Genomic DNA, 18,862 nt, shown 5'->3' on the forward strand with positions numbered 1-18,862 from the left:
AAGTGCAAGAAACTCTTAAGAAATGGAAAACTAGGGGCGCCTGGGTGGCTCAGTCGGTTAAGCGTCCGACTTCGGCTCAGGTCACGATCTCGCGGTCCGTGAGTTCGAGCCCCGCGTCGGGCTCTGGGCTGATGGCTCAGAGCCTGGAGCCTGCTTCCGATTCTGTGTCTCCCTCTCTCTCTGCCCCTCCCCCGTTCATGCTCTGTCTCTGTCTCAAAAATAAATAAAAAACATTAAAAAAAATTTTTTTTAAAAAGAAATGGAAAACTAAAACAGGGAGGTTAATGTAAATGCGTATCCAGTTAGTGGCAAGCCACACAGAGAGGAACTATAGCAAGTTTAATTTTTTTTTAATGTTTATTTTTGAGAGAGAGAGAGAGAGAGAGAGAGAACGGGCAGGGGAAGGACAGAGACAGAGGGAGGCATAGAATCCGAAGCAGGCGCCAGGCTCGCTCCGAGCCCGACACGGGGCTCGAACTCACGAACTGTGAGATCGTGACCTCGAGCTGAAGGTGGACACTTAACCTGAACTACAAACAAAACCTTAAACTCCCTTTTGTTATTCTGATACTGTTGTGTGATATGGGTTTCACACCTGAATAACTGGGATAATCTAATGTCATAATTCAGGTTACAAACGAGAACTGGGATTCTCGATGTTGAGGAAACAATACATAAGATAGTAAAGAAAAAGCTTTTAAGTCTTCAATTTGGATAGAAAGTATGAACATGTGTTATCTTTAAAAAAAAATTTTTTTTTTTTAACGTTTTATTTATTTTTGAGACAGGGAGAGACAGAGCATGAACAGGGGAGGGTCAGAGAGAGGGAGACACAGAATCTGAAACAGGCTCCGGGCTCTGAGCTGTCAGCACAGAGCCCGACGCGGGGCTCAAACTCACGGACTGCGAGATCATGACCTGAGCCGAAGTCGGCCACCCAACCGACTGAGCCACCCAGGCGCCCCTGAACATGTGTTATCTTAAAAAGAAAACGGGTCCTAGCTTTGTATCCCAAAGGCCTAGAAACGACGACCAACACAGCAGCAATGGGCATTCTAGAGCCTAGATTTTGGTCGTGCGATACCATTCACCACCAAAAGGAATGCAGGATTTTGTTTTTTTCTTAGAAATAGCTGACTCCAGGGGCGCCTGGGTGGCGCAGTCGGTTAAGCGTCCGACTTCAGCCAGGTCACGATCTCGCGGTCCGTGAGTTCGAGCCCCGCGCCAGGCTCTGGGCTGACGGCTCAGAACCTGGAGCCTGTTTCCGATTCTGTGTCTCCCTCTCTCTCTGCCCCTCCCCCGTTCATGCTCTGTCTCTCTCTGTCCCAAAAATAAATAAATAAATAAAAAAAAAAAAAAAAAAAAGAAATAGCTGACTCCAGGTCTGGAGCAGAAGATATACAAGATAAGGCTGGAACATCCTATCATACTAGATAACAAGGAAGTTACCCAATGCTACCTAACCTACCAAAGGATTGTATCAGAAGGGCTCAGCAGCCACTTGAAGGGTGGCCCGTTGGATAAAAATAACAATTTGAGCATCATGAAGTCGAATAAACGCAATGAATTCAAACACACAAAATACGTTTAATTCAGTGATCATGATACTTAATGATGCTAAAAAAACAATCCACTGGTCACTTTTAGAGGATGCTGGTAAACCAACTTGTTACTTTGAAAACTGGCCAAAACTCGTTACTTTGAAAACTGGGCATTGTATCCTCTTTTTCCAGTATGAACTGTAATTCCTACTAACCAAATGGCAGACGAGTAAAAGTTTCTCTTTTCAACAATATTTCGGGTATTGTATGAAGAAGGAATGGCAAAACTAGAATATCATTTCGCAGCCCTTGATGAATTAATGAATCTACGTATTATGCTTCAATGGCTACAACATACAGAGACACCCAAATACGATGCGTTTCTTGATGAAAGCACACAATGCTGAGGTTTTCTTATCGCTGTTTCTGAATCCAGTCATACCTCTGGATCTATTCCTATTTTTAATAGGAAATACAAAGGATAAAGAAACCTATGAAATGACACCAGAGACATAATAGCAAAATCCAGACTGGGAAACAGAGATGGAGGGAATCTACAGGCTCCGAGATTACAAGAATATGCCAACCATTTACCCCACATAGACCCCATTTGGATTCCCATTCAAACAAAAAAACTACGGAAGAAAAAAAGCAATTAGAAATTTGAGAATTTAAGTATTTCATAATATTAAGGAGTTGATGTTATTTTTTGGTATGCTAATAGTATTATGTTTTAGAAGTTCCTATCCTTTAAAGACACATATAAATATTTATGGATGCAATGATACATCACCTTACTGTAAGGGGGAGGAGCCAGTGTTATAAATTAAGCAAAATTAGCTAGGAGTTTATAATTGCTGAGGCTATGTGATAGGTACATGGGGTTTTGTGGTCCTTTCTTCATATGTTCATATATATATATATATATATATACATATGGCAGCAAAAGACTCTGTTTTTATAAGTTTATTTATTTATTGAGAGAGAGAGAGAGAGAGAGAGAGAGCGAGCACGCCTGCGGGAGGGGCAGAGGGAGGGAGGGAAAGAATCCCAAGCAGGCTTCCCACTGTCAGTGCAGAGCCTGATATGCGGCTTGAATTCACAAACCATGACATGACCTGAGCCAAAACCAAGAGTCGGACATTTAACCGACTGAGCCACCCAGGCGCCCCAGGCTTTGTCACCTTATTCTTTTGCACATATTTGAAATTTTCCATGACAAAAAAATTTTTCCAAAGCCAAGTCACCACAATTTAGGCTCTCACTGGAAATGTATGATGATGGGGAGGGAAGGAAGTATCTGGGGTAACTTTCAGGTTTCTTGCTCGAGGAATGGAATGGGTGGTGTTGTTTTACCAGATCTAGGAAAAGTAGGGGAGGTGGGTTTGTGAACAAGAAGAGTTCTATTTTGATCATGTTGACTTGGGGTGCCTGTGGTATATCTGGGTGGGACTGCACAGAAGGTTGGTGGAAATACTCCAGAGAGAGATGTGGGCAGGGAACGAAAATGTGAGTCACTGGATGACATCATAGGGAGAAACTGTAGAGAAGGGTGCACAAAGGGACTTGAGGAGTGGTCAACCAGACTTACAGTATCTTAGAAACTGGAGGGCCCCAGAGAGGTCTAGAACAGCTTATATATATAATTTATTTTGAGAGAGAGAGAGAAAGAGCACGCATGAGTGGGGAGGGGCAGAGGGAGAGAGAATCCCAAGCAGGCTCTGCGCTGCAGCACAGAGCTGGATGCAGCGCTCAATCTGGCAAATCACAAGATCAGGAAGGACCTGAACTGAAATCAAGTCATATGCTTAACTGAGCCACCCAGGCACCCCAGGACAGTTTTTTTTTTTTTTTTTAAGTTGACTATTTTAATTTATTGTCAAGTTGGCTAACATTCAGTGTGTACAGTGTGCTCTTGGTTTTGGGGGTAGATTCCCATGATTCATCACTTACATACAACACCCAGTGCTCATCCTAAGTGCCCTCTTCAATGCCCATCACCCATTTTCCCCTCTCCTCCACCCTCCCATCAACCCTCAATTTGTTCTCTGTATTTAAGAGTCTCTATGGTTTGCCTCCCTCCCTCTCTGTTTCTATTTTTTTTCCCTTCCCTTCTCCCATGGTCTTCTGTTAAGTTTCTCAAGTTGAACAGCTTTTAAAAGAAGGGAATAGAGTCTTACCTCACACTGTATACAAAAATGAACTCAAAATGTTTCAAGACTTCAATAGAAGAGCTAAAATTATTTAAAACTCTTAGAAGACACAGGTTTAAATAGTCTTTATGACCCTGGACTGGGCAACAGATTTAGATAGCACATCAAAGCACAAGCAATAAAAATTTAAGTAAACTGGACTTCACCAAAACTAAAAACTGTTTTGTCAAATAACACTATCAAGTAAGTGAAGAAAACCCACAGAATGGGAGAAAACACTTGTAAATTGTGACTCTGGTAAGAATCTAGTATCCAGAGTATATAAAGGGGCTCCTGGCTGGCTCAATTCGTACAGCGTGTGCCTCTCGATCATGGGATCATGAGTTCAAGCCCCATGCTGGGCGTAAAAAGTTTACTTAAAAAAAAGGCGGGGGTGGGGGGCATGGGCACCTGGGTGGCTCCGTTGGTTAAGTGTCTGACTCTTGATCTTGGCTCAGGTCACGATTTCACGGCTACAGTTCATGAGATCGAGCCCCATGTTGGGCTCTGTACTGACAGCACAGAACCTGCTTGGGATTCTCCCTCCCTCTCTGCCTCTCCCCAGCTCATGTGCACATGCTCTCTCAACATAAATACACATTTAGGAAAAAAAAAAAGGCAGAGGATTTGAACACTTAAAAAAAGTTAACAAATGTCCAATAAACATGGGAAAATGCCCAACATCTTACGATTAGGAAGATAAAAATCAAGAGGTGCCTGGGTGGCTCAGTTAAGCATCTGACTCTTGGGTTTCAGCTCAGGTTATGATCTCACAGTTTTGGGAGTTTGAGCCCCACACTGGGCTCTGCTCTGGCAGCACAGAGTCCGCTTGGGATTTTCTCTCCCTCCCCTACTTGCACCATATCTCTATCTTTCATGGAATAAACTTTTTTTTAAAAAAAGGAAAATGCAAATCAATGCCACACCAAAATATCACTTCATACCCACCCTGATGCCTATAATTAAAAAAAGATGGGAAAATATGTGATGAGGATGTGGAGAAATTGGAACCCTCCTACACTGCCGGTGGGAATGTAAAATGGTAAAGCTGCTATGCGAAAGTGGTCTGGCCATTCCTCAAAAAATTAGAGATTCAACCCAGCATTTCTACTCCAAGGTATAAGCCTGAAAGAACTGAAAACATATGTCCACACAAAAATCTGTACACAATACAGTAGTATTCATAATAGCCCTAATGTGGAAACAACCCAAATGTTTCTCAACTGATCAACGAATGTATGAAATATGGGACAGGTTTTCCCCGCTACCCAAAAGTAGAGCATTCCAGTGAAACCTTCCCTAAGCCAAATGGTATAAAGTGAAGCAATTACCATTAATTATTAGGGAAACATTTTTGAGCTTTCCCAGACCCAAAAAATGTCAGGCTCTTCTGAGACCTTAGGATACTCTCGGTAATGGAAAACACAGGATAAATGGAGATAAAGCAGAGATACGCACACAGTTTAAAGCTTAGTGCAGTGGTTTGATGCAGAGTGTAATTCCTGGGGAAGGGGCCTTGCAGGGCCACCCCGGCTGCTCCGGGTGAGTGCTGCCTGGAGATGTGCTCATGACAAAACCAACAGCGAACACTGTATTTCCACGTTGTGCCTTTCTTTTTAGGTCTTTTGTAAAAGCAAAGTGGCATACTGTGAACTTTTAAAAAGTGGGAGATAGATCCGTAAAGTAAGGTTATCTGACAAGTAGAATGAAGAGCACTCTGTAGCTCAGATGAACCTTAACTACCCCATGCTAGGGCGCCTGTCACAGGATGACACATTCTAGGATTCCCTGTAGGAGAAAGGTCCAGAAGGGCGGAATGGGGAGGGACTGTGAAGCACGGGGTTTCTTTTTCGAGTGATGAATATTCTGGAATTAGTGCTGATTGTTGCACTGCCTTGTGAATATCCTAAAAACCACTGAATTGTGTGCTTTAAAGTGGTGAGTTTTTAATGTGGATTCTATCTCCACTTTGGACTTGTGCTCAGCAGATGCTGCAGTGAAGCCAGGCCAGGGGGTGCTTGGAGACCATGGGACCCCAGCACAGCAGCGGCTGTCCACTCACTCACTGCACCTGCCCTCTTCCATCATCTACCCCTCCCCTATTTAAGTCCAGGAACTGGCTGAATCCTAAACAGATTGTGGCTTCATCTTTCTTGCCATGATTGGTTTGGGAGTAGGCAGGCCATCCAGTTCTGCCCAAAGAAACTCAGGTTGCCGAGGGCTTCTGGGAAATAAATCATGATTTTCAGGACAAACAGGTCTTCTGCCTCTGGATACTGGAGTGTCAAGTTGAGGCCCAGAGCAGCTGCCTTGGGAGGTGAGGTGGTCAGACAATGTACTGAGGGCAACAGGGCAGAAAAATTGGAAATAACCAGCTGGGTCCTTAGAACCACCCTACCTCAGGACTTCTCATAGGGAGACAGATCTTCCTCCAGTTGGAAGTCATTTTCTTTTACTTAAAAGTCCAAAGCAACTATCCTAATACAGGGTATGGTGACTGTTCCCCACGGATGGGATAAAAGCTTGGGGATGGGGCCAGAGGGAGATGTGGCCATCTTATTATCGCACTATGATCAAACTTAGTTCAGGTCAAGGCTGGCACTGAGCGTGGTATTGTGGCGGTCTAAAATATCCTTGCCATGTTTCCAAGCCCGGTGTCTTGGTTTCTAAGCCCAAGTACTCTCACGGTCCATAGCTAGGCGAGTCGAGTCAGCCAAGTGTATCCCGTGAAGGAAAAATAAAGCTCAAGCTCGCTCTACTCATCCTAATTTCTAGGTAGCAAAAATAGAGGGTTACTACTGGGTTTAACTTCAGCCAGTCACTCCACATCTGTTTTAACTAGAAGATGGGGGTTAAGACCTATACAAGATTAGCACAAAGACTGTTAAGTAAGAGTATCTGGCTGAGCTCCTAGCATGGTCTATAGCTCAACACATTTTATTGAATATGAAATCCTACAAATATTGATTAGAGGAACCCCAATTGTGGCTTTCTCAAATTCTGCAACTTCTACTCAAAGACCAAGCTGTTGTACCCCTAATAGTAGTCACGTTCCACCCTGGAAGACAACACCTCCCGAATAAGAATTAGGAATCTATAACCTAGAACTATTTCAGCAATAAAGAAAGCAAGTGGCTGCAAATTGCCCAGGTGGACAAATTTTACTTTATCCAAAAGATGCCTCCAAAAAGAAGTCAGAAGTTATTTTTAAATAAAGCTGGGGGGTTGAATCCAGATTTTTGCTACTCACTCTATGTACACAGAACCCTGAACAAGTTTCTTCACCTGAGCTCATTTCCTCACTCATAAAAAGAGTGTTAACACTTGCATTACACAAGCATCCCGAGACCGACGACTGGAGGTAACACACAAAAAATTTACCAAGGAAGAGCTTAATAGGATAGCTCTACTCTTTTGACTAAGGGGATACACAAAGCAATCGAAGATCTTTTTTTTACAGTCTCCAATTTACTTTATTTCCCCCAAATGATAGAGGTGACCTGTGAAAGTGAATTCAAACTGCAAGCAACAATGTATCTTCTTGCTAGGTCACCAAGAGGAAAGGGGTTCTCTGCAGGGTCGCTAAGCTGAAGCAATCAGAAAAGTCCTCATTAACATCTGTTTTTGGAGCTAGAGCAGTTCACCAGCAAGGACACGAATTTAAGAAGTCCCAGAAGACTTGCAGGTCTGTTTACGAACGTCTTACGAACAGTAAGACGAACATGATCGGTCTTACACACCCAATGGCCAGCTGTGTATAGACACAGAAGCACTTTCCCCCGACACAAGGACTAGAGCCGGACCTATTCATTTTCTCATTCTAGAGACTTTAAATGTGAATGAAGTGGAAAGGCTCTTCTGCTGTCAGCTACCAGGCCACAACCTCCGCTCCATCCAAAACTCTGCCTTTAAAAATACGCTTCAGAAGCAAGTACAGAAATCACTCCTCTGCTCCCAGCCACTCACCCCCAGTCCACTGCAGGGAGTTTTCCTAACTCCACCTAACACTGTGCTCTCCACCTACAGACGGACTCAAAACCAGAAATGGCCATCCCTGAAACCTCCACACCTCACACCAGAATGCATCCTGTCCCGAGAGACCTGGAGAAACCAGGCTCCCCCACTCCTGGGAAAAGATTAGAGGCAGCATTCCAAGCCAAACTGTATCCAGCTTTATTAAAGATACTTTTCATAAACAATCATGGTATTTCAGGCAGGACATGGGCAGACAATCGTTAACAGTATACAACAACTTTCAAACTCCCTTCTTCAATGGACTACCAAAATCAGAAAGCCACTATAAAACCCAATGAAATCTTCATTTGATGCTCTGAACAGGGAAAGTTTAGAGTGAGGGTTGACATTTCACATTTAGCATGTTGTTTAACAACTTTTCACAAGCCGACCCTGACTTTCAGGAAATGAAATGAAAATGGCAGAATTATCAATCTGAAGCTCCACAAGCTAAAAAAGGAACTCTTTTGAGGGATGCCATCTCCATGGTGACACTGTAAAGTCCAGATTGCCTGACATACTGGGAACCATTTCTTGGGGTCAGGTTCCAACAGGTCTCTGGGTTTAAGGGAGTCAAGTCTATGTTGAAGGCAGAGGGAGAAAAGGACATAAAAAATGAATTTTAGATTTTCCACCCTACAAGGCGTTTGTGCCAAGGTGGCTAATGTGTGTCAACATCAAGGAATTGCTCCTCCTGGGAACCAAGAGGAAGTTTCTCAGAACTAGAAGGGAATGGTGTTCTTCCCCTTGAATCAATCTAGCTTCGGAGATATTCTATTAGTGACATATGCCCTTCCCCCAAAACAACAATGAAGTGTTCTGTGTGCTAACAACATAGCTTAAAAAAAAAGTAAAACAAAATTCTGCATTTTTATAAAACTTGATAAAAAATAGTATTTCAAACTGTACAGTCACCAGAAGTACACAGTTATCAAAAATGCACACACTTCACTTGGCGTCTCCGGCACCTTCAGCTTTCTGTGCCTGGAAGAAAAAGATTAATAAACGTTACCACCTGTAGATTGCAAAACTAGTTGCGTTCACATTCCATCCCTAGCATCACTTTGCTCCCAGGCCCAAGTTTGGGGTCTAGATCCTTGGTTACCTTGGTAGGTAACTTTCCTTCTGGACCTTACTGTAAAATTGGGAAAGGGGGCACGTTAGAAGACTGGAGTTTATTCCCAGCTTGAAAACTCTACGGTGTAGCAGGAGCTTAGGACAAGGATCTCACACTACAGTGCCCTTTATTGGACCGCAAAGGTTTTAAGAATCCAGAATTTAAGTTAAGAGAAAAACCACAAGCGAACTCTGGACTGAAAAGCATACTTCAAGCGAGAGACACAGAAGAAAGGCCATAAAAGCTTTTGGGATCACTAACTGATTCAGAGCAGACTTAACAAAAAGTGAAACGGCAGTCATACCTGGTCTGTTTTGGCATCTCCATTCTCTGCTGGGTTATTCCCATCCTTGCCAGCATCAGCTTTCCCCTTTTTCCCTTTGGGTACCTTCTCTCCCTTCTAAAAAGGGGAGGGAGAAAAAAAAAAAAAAGCAGTTTCTTCTAACTTCATATTAGCAGGATATTGTCTGTAAAGTTCTGTTAAGAAGTAGGATTATTTATCAAAACACACACACACAAAACCTATAAACCCCTCCGCACTGGTAAGGCCAAATTATCTATCATTTACTGTGGTCTTTAAGTGTATGTGTCTTTATGTGGATGTAAAAAATAACTAAGTAAATAAAAATACTTGGGTTTCAAATGTACAATTTCCTCTAAATGGAGGACATTCTCCCTGACTCTTGTTGTTCACGTATTTTTATTCTGATAAGAGTTCTTGATTAGAAAACATTACAAACGTCAGGAATAAGGCAAGCTAGCCAAACAATTTAGAAGATCCATTAATGGGGTGTCACCATGATGCTGAATTAAGACACTGAAGGACAGACCTCACTTGGTGAAAATGATCAATTCCAACGTTTTTTATTAAAAAAAAAAAAAGAAAAAATTTTGAGAGCGGACGAGATCACGAGAAGGGGAGAGTGGGGAGAGAGAGATAGACAGACAGAATCCCAAGCAGGCTCCACACTGTCAGCGCAGAGCCTGACGCAGGGCTCCATCTCGTGACTGTGAGATCGTGATCTGAGCCGAAATCAAGAGTCAGGCGCTGAACCGACTGAGCCACCGAGACCGCCCCCCGACATAATTTTAATTCCCTGTCCAAATTAACTTTCTCACAGCTCAGGTCTGTGCCAAAGGGGACGCTGTTCTACAGCAGTACTCCTGTCAGCAACATGGGAAACTGCACAGCGTTCTGCAACACCTAGAAGCATCTGGTGTCTCCGCTCCACTCACCTTTGCAGGGGCCTTTTTAGGTTTGGGCTCTGGCTTTGGAGGAGCAGGTTTCTTTTATTTCAGAAAAAGAAGACGACACTATTAGTATGGTGGACCAAAGAGACAACCCATCCCCAAACCACGGTACCACTGGCACAGAAGTTTCTCTTATCTCGTAAAGTTTTTCAGGCTGGCTTTCAGCTGGAATATCCGGTCTTCAGAAACCCACTTAACTAACACACGCAAGTGTCCCGCTCTCGCTACAGCCACCGGCATTTCAGAACCAGCAAATGTATCAAATGGGTGAGCGTCCACAATAGAGCGGATCATTCACAACCAGCCACTGACCCAAACCCATGGGACACAAAAGGAGATTGTTCTTAGTGCTTTTTTAGTTGCAGGGATAAACACAATAATTTAACAGCAGACACTTACAGCAGATAACCTTGCAGATCTTCTCTGTGGCTATTAAGATAACGAAAATTAAAAAAGTTAGAAATAGGGCAGTTGAACCACTCAAGAAAAATTATTAAGATTAAAAAATCCGTTTGTTCTAGATGACAGAAGAGGAGGGAGCTTAGGGTAATTCAGCACTAGGGGTATGGTTAAGCAAAGGAGCCCAAAGGCTTTGTTAAGACTCCAGAAAAGAGACGAAGAAAGACTTACCTCATCCTTCACCTTGGCTTTATCTCCTTTAGCATCCCCTTCAGCCTATAAAAAACAAACAAGACCTAACAAAGTTGTAGCTTCTGAGGCCATTCTTAAGGACTCTCTAAGCTTAATTATCCCAAAGGAAAGAACTGAAGGGAAAGCCTTGCGCACAACTTCTCTAGGACACGCAAATCTTCCGGTCTTAGCATCCCCAGCTCCCGTGACGCTGCCCGAAGTGCTCGGAGAGCGGACTGCTCTTCTGTGTAAGCGTCGCGCCCGAAGTGGCCCAGAGAGCGCAGGGACAGCGGGTCCCCGGACCCCAGCCTGCCCAGAGTCTCCGTCGAGCCGCCCCGGGCGGCGCGCGCTAAACCGGAGCGAGAAGCGCGGAGCAGCGCGGCCCGCGCCGCCGCGCCAGGGAGAAGCAACAGCTGCAGATGGTGCAAACAAACCCCTCCGGAGGCGGGGCCCGGGCGCCGTTACCATAGCAGCCGTCGAGGGCGGGAGACTGGAGGCGCGCGCAGCCGGGGGAACTCGTGGGCGGCAGCGGCGCGCACCGGCGCGAGTCTCGTGCGCCGGGGCCGTGGGCGGAGGCGGGGCCACACTGCGAAGCCCCGCCCCAAGGGACACGGGCCCCGCCCCCTCACGGCGGCGGTTTTTTGGCGGCAGCGCGCTCCCCCGCCCGCCAAACCCGAGCGCCGTCTTCCCGCCCTTTCGGGTTTGAATTGCCCGCCCGCGGGGAGGGGAGGGGGCATGGCGATGGGGGAGGGGGCGCGGGGCGGGCACGTCGAGCCCGAGGGGAGTGGGATAAACAGCCGCCAACATGGCTCCTCCCGCCGCGGCCGCCGCTCCTCCAATATGGCCTCTGGCGCCCGCGGGCAGCCGAGCCGCGCAGGGTTAGCCCGGGGCAGCCTGACACCGTCTCGAGCTCCTGTGTAGGGCGCCTGAGCCTGTCCCGGACCGGTGCCGATCCTCGCGCCCCAAAGCCGGGGAAGCGGCAGCGGCGGCAGCAGCGGTGGTGGCGGCGGCAGTGGCGGCCCAGCGCCTGAGGGCCCTCGCGCCACGTACCTTTCTCTTGGGCATGGTGGCGACGGCGGCGGGACGTAGGCGCTGGACGCGGGGATGCAGCGGCGCGCGGGCTTTGGCCGGTCCGGGGGTCGTTCTCGCCTCCTCTTCTTCACACTGCTCGGGCTCCGGGGGGTTTATAAAGTTTTTATAGCGCTGGGAGCCCCGGACCGGTTAGAACCGGATTTCACCTCCCGCCGCCGCTCATTGGCCCAGCTGGGGTCACGTGGGCGGGGTTTAAACTCACCTCCTCTGGAGGGAGTGAGGAGGGGGGTACGGGGGGGGGGGGGGAGGGCGCGCGAGACGGCGGCGCGCCTAGGGGGTGGGGGCGCAGTGGGGGAGGCGCGCGTCGAAGGCAATAAACGAGGAGGGGGGGAGTGTGTGCGAGTCGGCGGGCTCTGCGTTTCGGCTCCCGCCAAGAGCTGGCTCTTGCAAACTACCAAGTTCCTTCCACCTTATGCAACCAAGCTACCCACTTCTCCAAGCCATGCGACACTTAGGGCGCATCTCGGCCGCTTTCCTTCCTGTTCCCGCTGGGGGCCCCAGAAGAAGGGTTTTAGAGGCCTGGCCGCACCACCCTTCTCCGCCGGAGGCGGGAGGAAGCGCGCGGCTTGGAGGCACAGGCTGCAATTCCCAGGGCCAAGGCTGACGCTGAAGTGGGGAAAGAGCGGGGAAGCCAGCTTGGCGCAGCCGGACGTGCATCCTTCCAAGCTGCCACTCCAAGGAATCCCTTCGTGCTCCTCACCTGGAAGGCGGTCCACTCGAGGTGGGGTGGGGGTCCGAGGGGGAGACTTGACACGCCGAGGTCCCTTTCGGGCGCAGTGGGGCAGGTAGGAGCTGTCCTTTCAGCACCCGTTTCTCAGCCGCCTCCCCAAATGCCAAGGAAGCCCCCCCACCCCAAAGCCTGTCGGGTGGCTCCCTTAGGTCCCTGTGTTCGCGGACCTCAAGACCCCGCCACAGAATGACGGAAAGCAGCCGCCTAGGCCTACCAGCACTCCCCTCCCCCTATGCTCCACCCGCTCCGGAGACATCAAGCTCAGCTGCCCCCACCCGACGCGGCCACCAAGCCTGGGCGCTGCAAACGCAGCTGGCGAAATCCCTCCTTCCACACTGGCAGGCTGGCTTCCTCTCACTTGCGCGAGGACAAGGAGGGTGGAGGAGAGAGTCCGGGGATTAGGAAACAAGTAGAGGAACAGGTGTTGCGATGGCAAAGGGCTCTTCCACTGGCTCCCCCACCCCACGCGCCCCCAAAGCTGAGGATTCTGGAGGTCGCCAAGCGCACCTGCGAGAGGGCAGGCCATTGCAGCCGCAAAACAAGGTGTTCCCTCTGCTGTACTATTTGTAAACAAGTTATACATCTAAGAATGTTTAAAATTCTATTTGAAACCCAGGAGAACACAAGAACACAATATCCTCAAGTGGGGGATTGGCTCACAGGTGAGACATTTAAATAGGTCCCACTTAGTTTCTTGAGGCAAAGGATGAGCCGGTTTGTACAAATCCTACCGGTAGAAAACAATCACAATGAGTTCATATCCACTGTTTGCAGCCCCTGCTCCTTGGCAGTGGTGATCCCTCCACCCCTACCCATCCCACTCTGTGTCTCTTTCTCAGAATACAGGACCTAAGGCCAAAGAGATGCCAGCTCCGTTAATCATCTGTACCCCATTCATATTGGGGCAAGTCGGACACAGAACGGAGACAGGACTCAATAGCCATGCTCACTGGGCAGATTCCGTTTGTTGCCTCCAGCCCCTCATTCCCGCCTTAATTGTAGGGCTCTGCATTATAGCCGCATAATTCATGCCTCCCTAATTAAGGCTGTCAACAGCCCCATTGTAAAGCTGGAAAATGTACAGCACCTGCTCTCTGGGAACCCTGTGCCAGGGATTGGTTGTGGGGAATGCCAGGTGTGTGTGGGGGGCTTGCCAAAGGGTGCATTGATTGGCTTCTCAATCGCAGTGTCTGGCATTTGTTTGATTCTGGGAGCAGGGATGATGGCCAAGGGGTCTCTTGTGCCAGGTATACTGGCACAGGAAGGGGAAGAGGAGACTGGAATACAGGGCAGTGGGGGGTTAAAGACTATGCTCTGAGCACTGCTTGCAAGACCCCACCTCTCCCCTAGAGGGAGGTGCTGGGGAAACAGTTCGCAGAAAGTGAAATGGGAAGGCTAAACGGAGTGGTGTTTGGTCGGTGTTAAAGGCTGGTGCTTGCTGCTCCAGGCACCTGAAGCAGAGTTGCTCAGGCAGACAGCTCTTCAAAGGCACTAATCCTCTCAGCAGCTCCGAAGCAAGGCCTGGCAGGGAGAGGACACAGCCCTTGACTTGGCCTTCTCCCTGCTGGGCAGCCCTGGCCCTAACAAGCTGAGACTCTGCCACGCGGAGAATAAATCGTCTCGGGGGGACTTAAGGGGCCAGGTCCAAAACAAGAGAAGCCTCAAAGGCTGAGGCCGTGGGAAGCAGAGTCTGAGATGGTGAGGACAGGCGTCAGTCAGTTGGGACAAGTGCTTGTTCCTTTGCTCCGGGTCCTGTGAGGTGTTCCGGGGAAGGAGGCCTGTGGTGGATTAGATTCACCAGGGCCTAGAGGCCCTCCTGTTACCCTGTGGCCACGAAGGGGGCTGGTCGCACAGGGGCGTGGAGCCTGGCCCCGTGCCCTGCAAGAGGAGGAGAAAAGCTTGTGTGGGCTGAGTCGACAATAGGTAATTGGATTGTAATCACCCGCCTGGCTTCTGCGCGCCATTGGGGGCGCTGAGCCTTTCAGTGAGCAATCAGCACTGTGTGGTGGGAGGGGGTAGAGATTCAATAGCAAATCCCAGGTGGAGAGCCCAGGGGGAGGAGCAGCAGATGGGCAAATTTTCTTTCTGTCTCTCCCTCCCCTCCCTTGCCCAAATAACGCTGGCTGCCTATTAGCTATTTACCAGCAGATCCAAGGTGGGGCCAAATCTTTTGTGAAAGTCGGGTGGAAGGCTAAGATGGATGGGTAAAGGGCCAGGGTTTTGGGGAGACCTCCTCCCTGAAATTCTGTTATGTTGAAGGATGTGCTGGTGGAAAAGTGAAATGCATCTAGAACACAGGTAGAGGTGGCAGAGGCGGAAGGAGCGGGCAGCGAAGAACTGGGGCTCCCTGCTCTCCAAAGCTACAGGTGACCAGAGCTGGGTTTAGTGTACTTGTGGGAGACCATCCCCTCAGTCCTCCCCAGGGGCCACTGTCCCGGGCGGCCCAAAAGGCGTATCTCTGGCCAGCAGACCTGGCCTCTGGGGCTCCCTTGCAAAGTAAAGGAAACACAGTTCATCCTTAGGAAGGAGGTGCCTTTCACCAAGAAAAGAAAGGGGAGTGGGGCCCTGGAGGCAGAGGGCAGGGCAAAGTGGCAGGAGGCCAGCCCCACTCAGGCTGATGCAGTGCCCAGACGTGCCAGCCAGTCAGCCCGCTTGAGTTCCAAGGCCTGCAGGAAGCCTTGGACCCGCTCTTCCCGTCTGGCTGAGAGTTTGTGCAAGCGTGTCCGTCGGAGCTGGGCGTCCCCACTGGCCTGGAGCCCCTCTTGCAGCAGCTGCTCTGTCACTGCGGCCTGGTCCCTCTCCAGCTGCTGCCTCTTCCGCTCCTCTGCATACATGTCTCGGGCCTTCTGCTAGAGGAAAAGCAGGGATTGGGAGATCATTTTTTAGGTGTGAGTGAACTGGGATGGAGGAGGTAGGGGGTGGGGCACCAGGCGGGCCAAGCTAAGCGGAACAATGGGGAGTTTGTACCAGATTTGGAAAAGCTTGGGAGTAGGTGTGCAGAGGTGGTGCCCATGATGTATAAGCACGGCCGTGGGGGCTCTGGGTCCATCTTGGTTTGTTTTGGGTGGGAGCCTCTGTATTTCCTGAAATTCTTCTCAGGTTCACACTTGGAAGGGAACCAGGCAAATATGAGTCTGACTTCTGGTTCCCCCACAAACTAGCTTTGTGGCTTTGGGCAAATCCTCTCCTAACCTCATTTCTTCATCTATAAAGTGGGGGATGTGCCTACCTTGAAGAGTTTTAAGGATTAGCGATAATATATGCAAAACCCTCTCTAGCATATTAGCAGGCTCTCAAACAGAAACAGCAATTTCACAAGTTATTGTCTATTCTCTGCTGCTGGGAAGGCTCTATTGCTGCCTGGGGCAGGTCCGCTGGGTCATTTCCTTTGGCTTCCCAGGTCATTCTAAAGGTGCCGTCCTCCCAGCTCCCTAAGCTGTTTTTCAGAGTTTGGCTCCAAACTTGCCTCCTGTATAAAGACTGGCCTGACTCTTAACAGCAAATGATCCTCCTATGAACACTGTGAGAAACGGGTTCCGCTCTCTTAAGCCACTTGCTGTTTTCTGCCTAGTAGAATAGGTTTTAGTGTCCATAGTCCATTTTTTGTTAGAAACTCAGCACTTGAAGGCTCGGCAGAGCACCCTGGACTCCTGGAACCAGCTCTCACACAGGCGATCGTGCTCCCTGGCAGCACTTCTCATATGTTTACGTATCTTCAGACAAACTCCTAAAAGGCAGAGACTGTGTGGCTTTTCCTCTCCGGCACTTGGGTGCCCTGTACTTGTGAAATACTTAATCGGCCGGCCAGATGATCCCAGGACGGCAGGGGAGATGCTCCCGGAGAGGGGAAAATCTCTTTGGAGCAGAACCAAGGCCTTGCTGTGCCTCACTGATGGGCTCTGCTCCTGCTGTCCTAACCGGCCGCAGAGCCTTTGCACCAGAGCTCCTTCTGCCAGACCTATTCCATGTGTGAGAAACTAGACTTTGCTGCCGACCTGGCATTTCATACCCTGATGACCCTTACCACAGTCTACCTTGTATTACCATATTTGTGTACCTGTCTGTGTCCTGCTCAGCCTGTAAACCTGGATTGCTCTGTCTTCCCCCTTTAAAGAATATCTTACATGTGCACAAGCACTTGACCCTCACACGGGAGCTACTTTTTATCTGCTGGAGATGGACCTGGAAGTTCAGAGTGGGGAAGTGATTTGCTAGAGTCTCTCAGCAATAAAGATTTACTGCATGAATAAAGATGACAAGTGGAAATTCTGGAAAATCCCTCCCTAGGGTCCTGCATGAACCCAGGCATCCAAGGGTACTCTTCTGTTAGGGTGATGAACTCACATGTGGAGCTACAAAGACTAAAATGGGTTTGAGAGGTCGCTGTGAATGCCTCCCGTCTTGCTGGAAGGGCTTCTTCCTGGCCTTGGTCAGGAGGAAACCTGGGTCCTGCACACAGGACCTTACTAGTGTGTGACGTACAAGATACGGTCTCAGCAATCCACGTGCTTGTGGACCGATGAGGACACAGATCTATATACAAAGTCCCATAATACTAGGTAGAATGTGTAAGGGTCATCAGAGAAGCAAGAAAAAGGGCGATGTAGCTCAAAGAGAGACACTGTGGCTGATGGAGGTCAAGGAACAGTGACGCCTCATGGACAGACAGAATCCGAGCTGGACATGAAGCAACACGGACGATTTGGATAAAGGTGGGGTGCATGGTGCCGGGGCGCGGGGGCGCGGGGGCCGAGGGGGGGGAGGGTCGGGCATCGGTCAGTGAGAATAGTGGCAAAGACACACGGAATGGACTGAAGAGCTTGACCAGGCCAGAGTGAGTCCTCTGCACAATGGGCAATCTGAGGAAGGATGAGGAAATGAACGCCTGACCCACGGCTGGCATTGATGGTTAGCTGCTCTTCCATTATCACTGCTTGCAGCCAGAGCTAAATAGGTAAGTTCCGGCAGGCCAGAAAGGAGGGGAGCACCTGGCCACAGAGGGAGGAAAACATGCTGTGTGCAAAGTCACCGTGTGAGGCACAGGCTTCTTCTGAATGGCAAGCTCCAGACTGAGCGCCGGGAAGGAAGAGACTGCAGTCAAGGGAGAGCCTGGCCCCTAACTGCCAGGAATCAGTGATTCACTGTTAAGATGACACAGCCGGGGGAGATCCTTAAGACATTCTGTCCCACCTCCCCACTGTACAGACAAGGACACTGAGGCCACCAAAGTGGGGAGGGACTTGGCCTAGGTTACACAGAGGGATAAAGTTCCCTCTGTTGGTTTCTCCATTACGGGAGCTTCTTGAGAGGTCTATGGGAAACGTGTGTTGTGCCTCTGGATAAGCTGCACTTTCTAGGGGTGGAGTGGAGAACCAGCGGCCTGCATATGGATGCCTGTCTGTCCAGCCTCCAAATGCTCTGGATCTACCTGCACAATTCAGAGGTGTTCTAAGTCTTCTCAGGTACTCAGTGTCAGAAAATCCAGGCTCAAGAAGTCCTAATAGTCAATTTCTCTCTCCCTGACCATACTGCCCACTGTCCCTGTATAATGGCCAGTCAGGGCATTAATAATTTCCTTAGAGACTTTTTGTACAGACCTTATGCGGTCTTGGTGCAAGAGCTCCATGGAGCTTGCTTTGAGAAATGGGGTTCTAACCTATTCATCTAAATCTCTCCTGGGCATTAAGCCTCTCTGCTCTTGTTTTCTCCTCAGCAGAGTGAGGGAACAAGACGTAATAGCCCCCCAGCACATAAATCCTTCAGTCCTCCACTACATTGCCTGGGCCTGGGCTGCAGGCATTTGGTTTCAAAACATTCATTAGCCAATGACAAGTCCTCCCGTAAGTCCTCACTTGCCACAGTCGACATGCCGAGGTCAGTAGCACGGGGGATGCATTATTGAGGGCTGCCTGAGACAGCTACCCCTGCCAGAAATACAATGTACTGAAGCACCCCCGGGGGCTCCCTGCCTAGGGAACTTTACCAGGGACAGGATGAGCAGGGTGCCCTGAGTCTATGGCTTTTCTGGAGACAGGAGAACTCCGATGAAGAGCTCGGAGACACACGTGGGGAATGATGTTGGCCACCGTTCTCTGAAAAGGAACTCCTTTCCAGCTCTGCTCTCAGTACTTTAAGTGTATTAGCTTACTGAACCCTATCACAAACCAGTGAGGTAGGTATTATTATTAACATTACTCCTCTCGTTTTACAGAGGAGGAAAATGATACCCTGAAGGGTGACAGTCAGTCACAGAACTAGTAGGCAGCGCCATGATTCAAAGACAGGAATGTCTGAG

At 48.9% G+C, this 18,862-nt stretch overlaps 1 protein-coding gene across 3 annotated transcripts in view; it reads right to left on the minus strand.

The window, feature by feature from the left end:
• Window positions 1-7,882: 7,882 nt before the first annotated feature.
• Window positions 7,883-18,862, minus strand: part of DHDDS (dehydrodolichyl diphosphate synthase subunit) — a 33,478-nt gene continuing 22,498 nt past the window's right edge. For 2 of the 3 annotated variants that reach the window (XM_058718509.1, XM_058718510.1), the window contains exons 9-15: window positions 12,538-15,416; window positions 11,796-11,918; window positions 10,746-10,790; window positions 10,515-10,544; window positions 10,101-10,151; window positions 9,169-9,264; window positions 7,883-8,731 (exon numbers count right to left, since the gene is read on the minus strand). In XM_058718509.1, coding sequence (XP_058574492.1) covers window positions 15,177-15,416 — 240 coding nt within the window. In that variant the 3' untranslated portion in view covers window positions 7,883-8,731; window positions 9,169-9,264; window positions 10,101-10,151; ... (2 more) ...; window positions 11,796-11,918; window positions 12,538-15,176. The remainder of the gene's footprint in view (window positions 8,732-9,168; window positions 9,265-10,100; window positions 10,152-10,514; window positions 10,545-10,745; window positions 10,791-11,795; window positions 11,919-12,537; window positions 15,417-18,862) is intronic. The other variant, XM_058718511.1, reaches the window with a different exon arrangement.

Source organism: Neofelis nebulosa, chromosome 2 (genome assembly GCF_028018385.1).
Source record: "Neofelis nebulosa isolate mNeoNeb1 chromosome 2, mNeoNeb1.pri, whole genome shotgun sequence".
Lineage (NCBI taxonomy): Eukaryota > Metazoa > Chordata > Mammalia > Carnivora > Felidae > Neofelis > Neofelis nebulosa.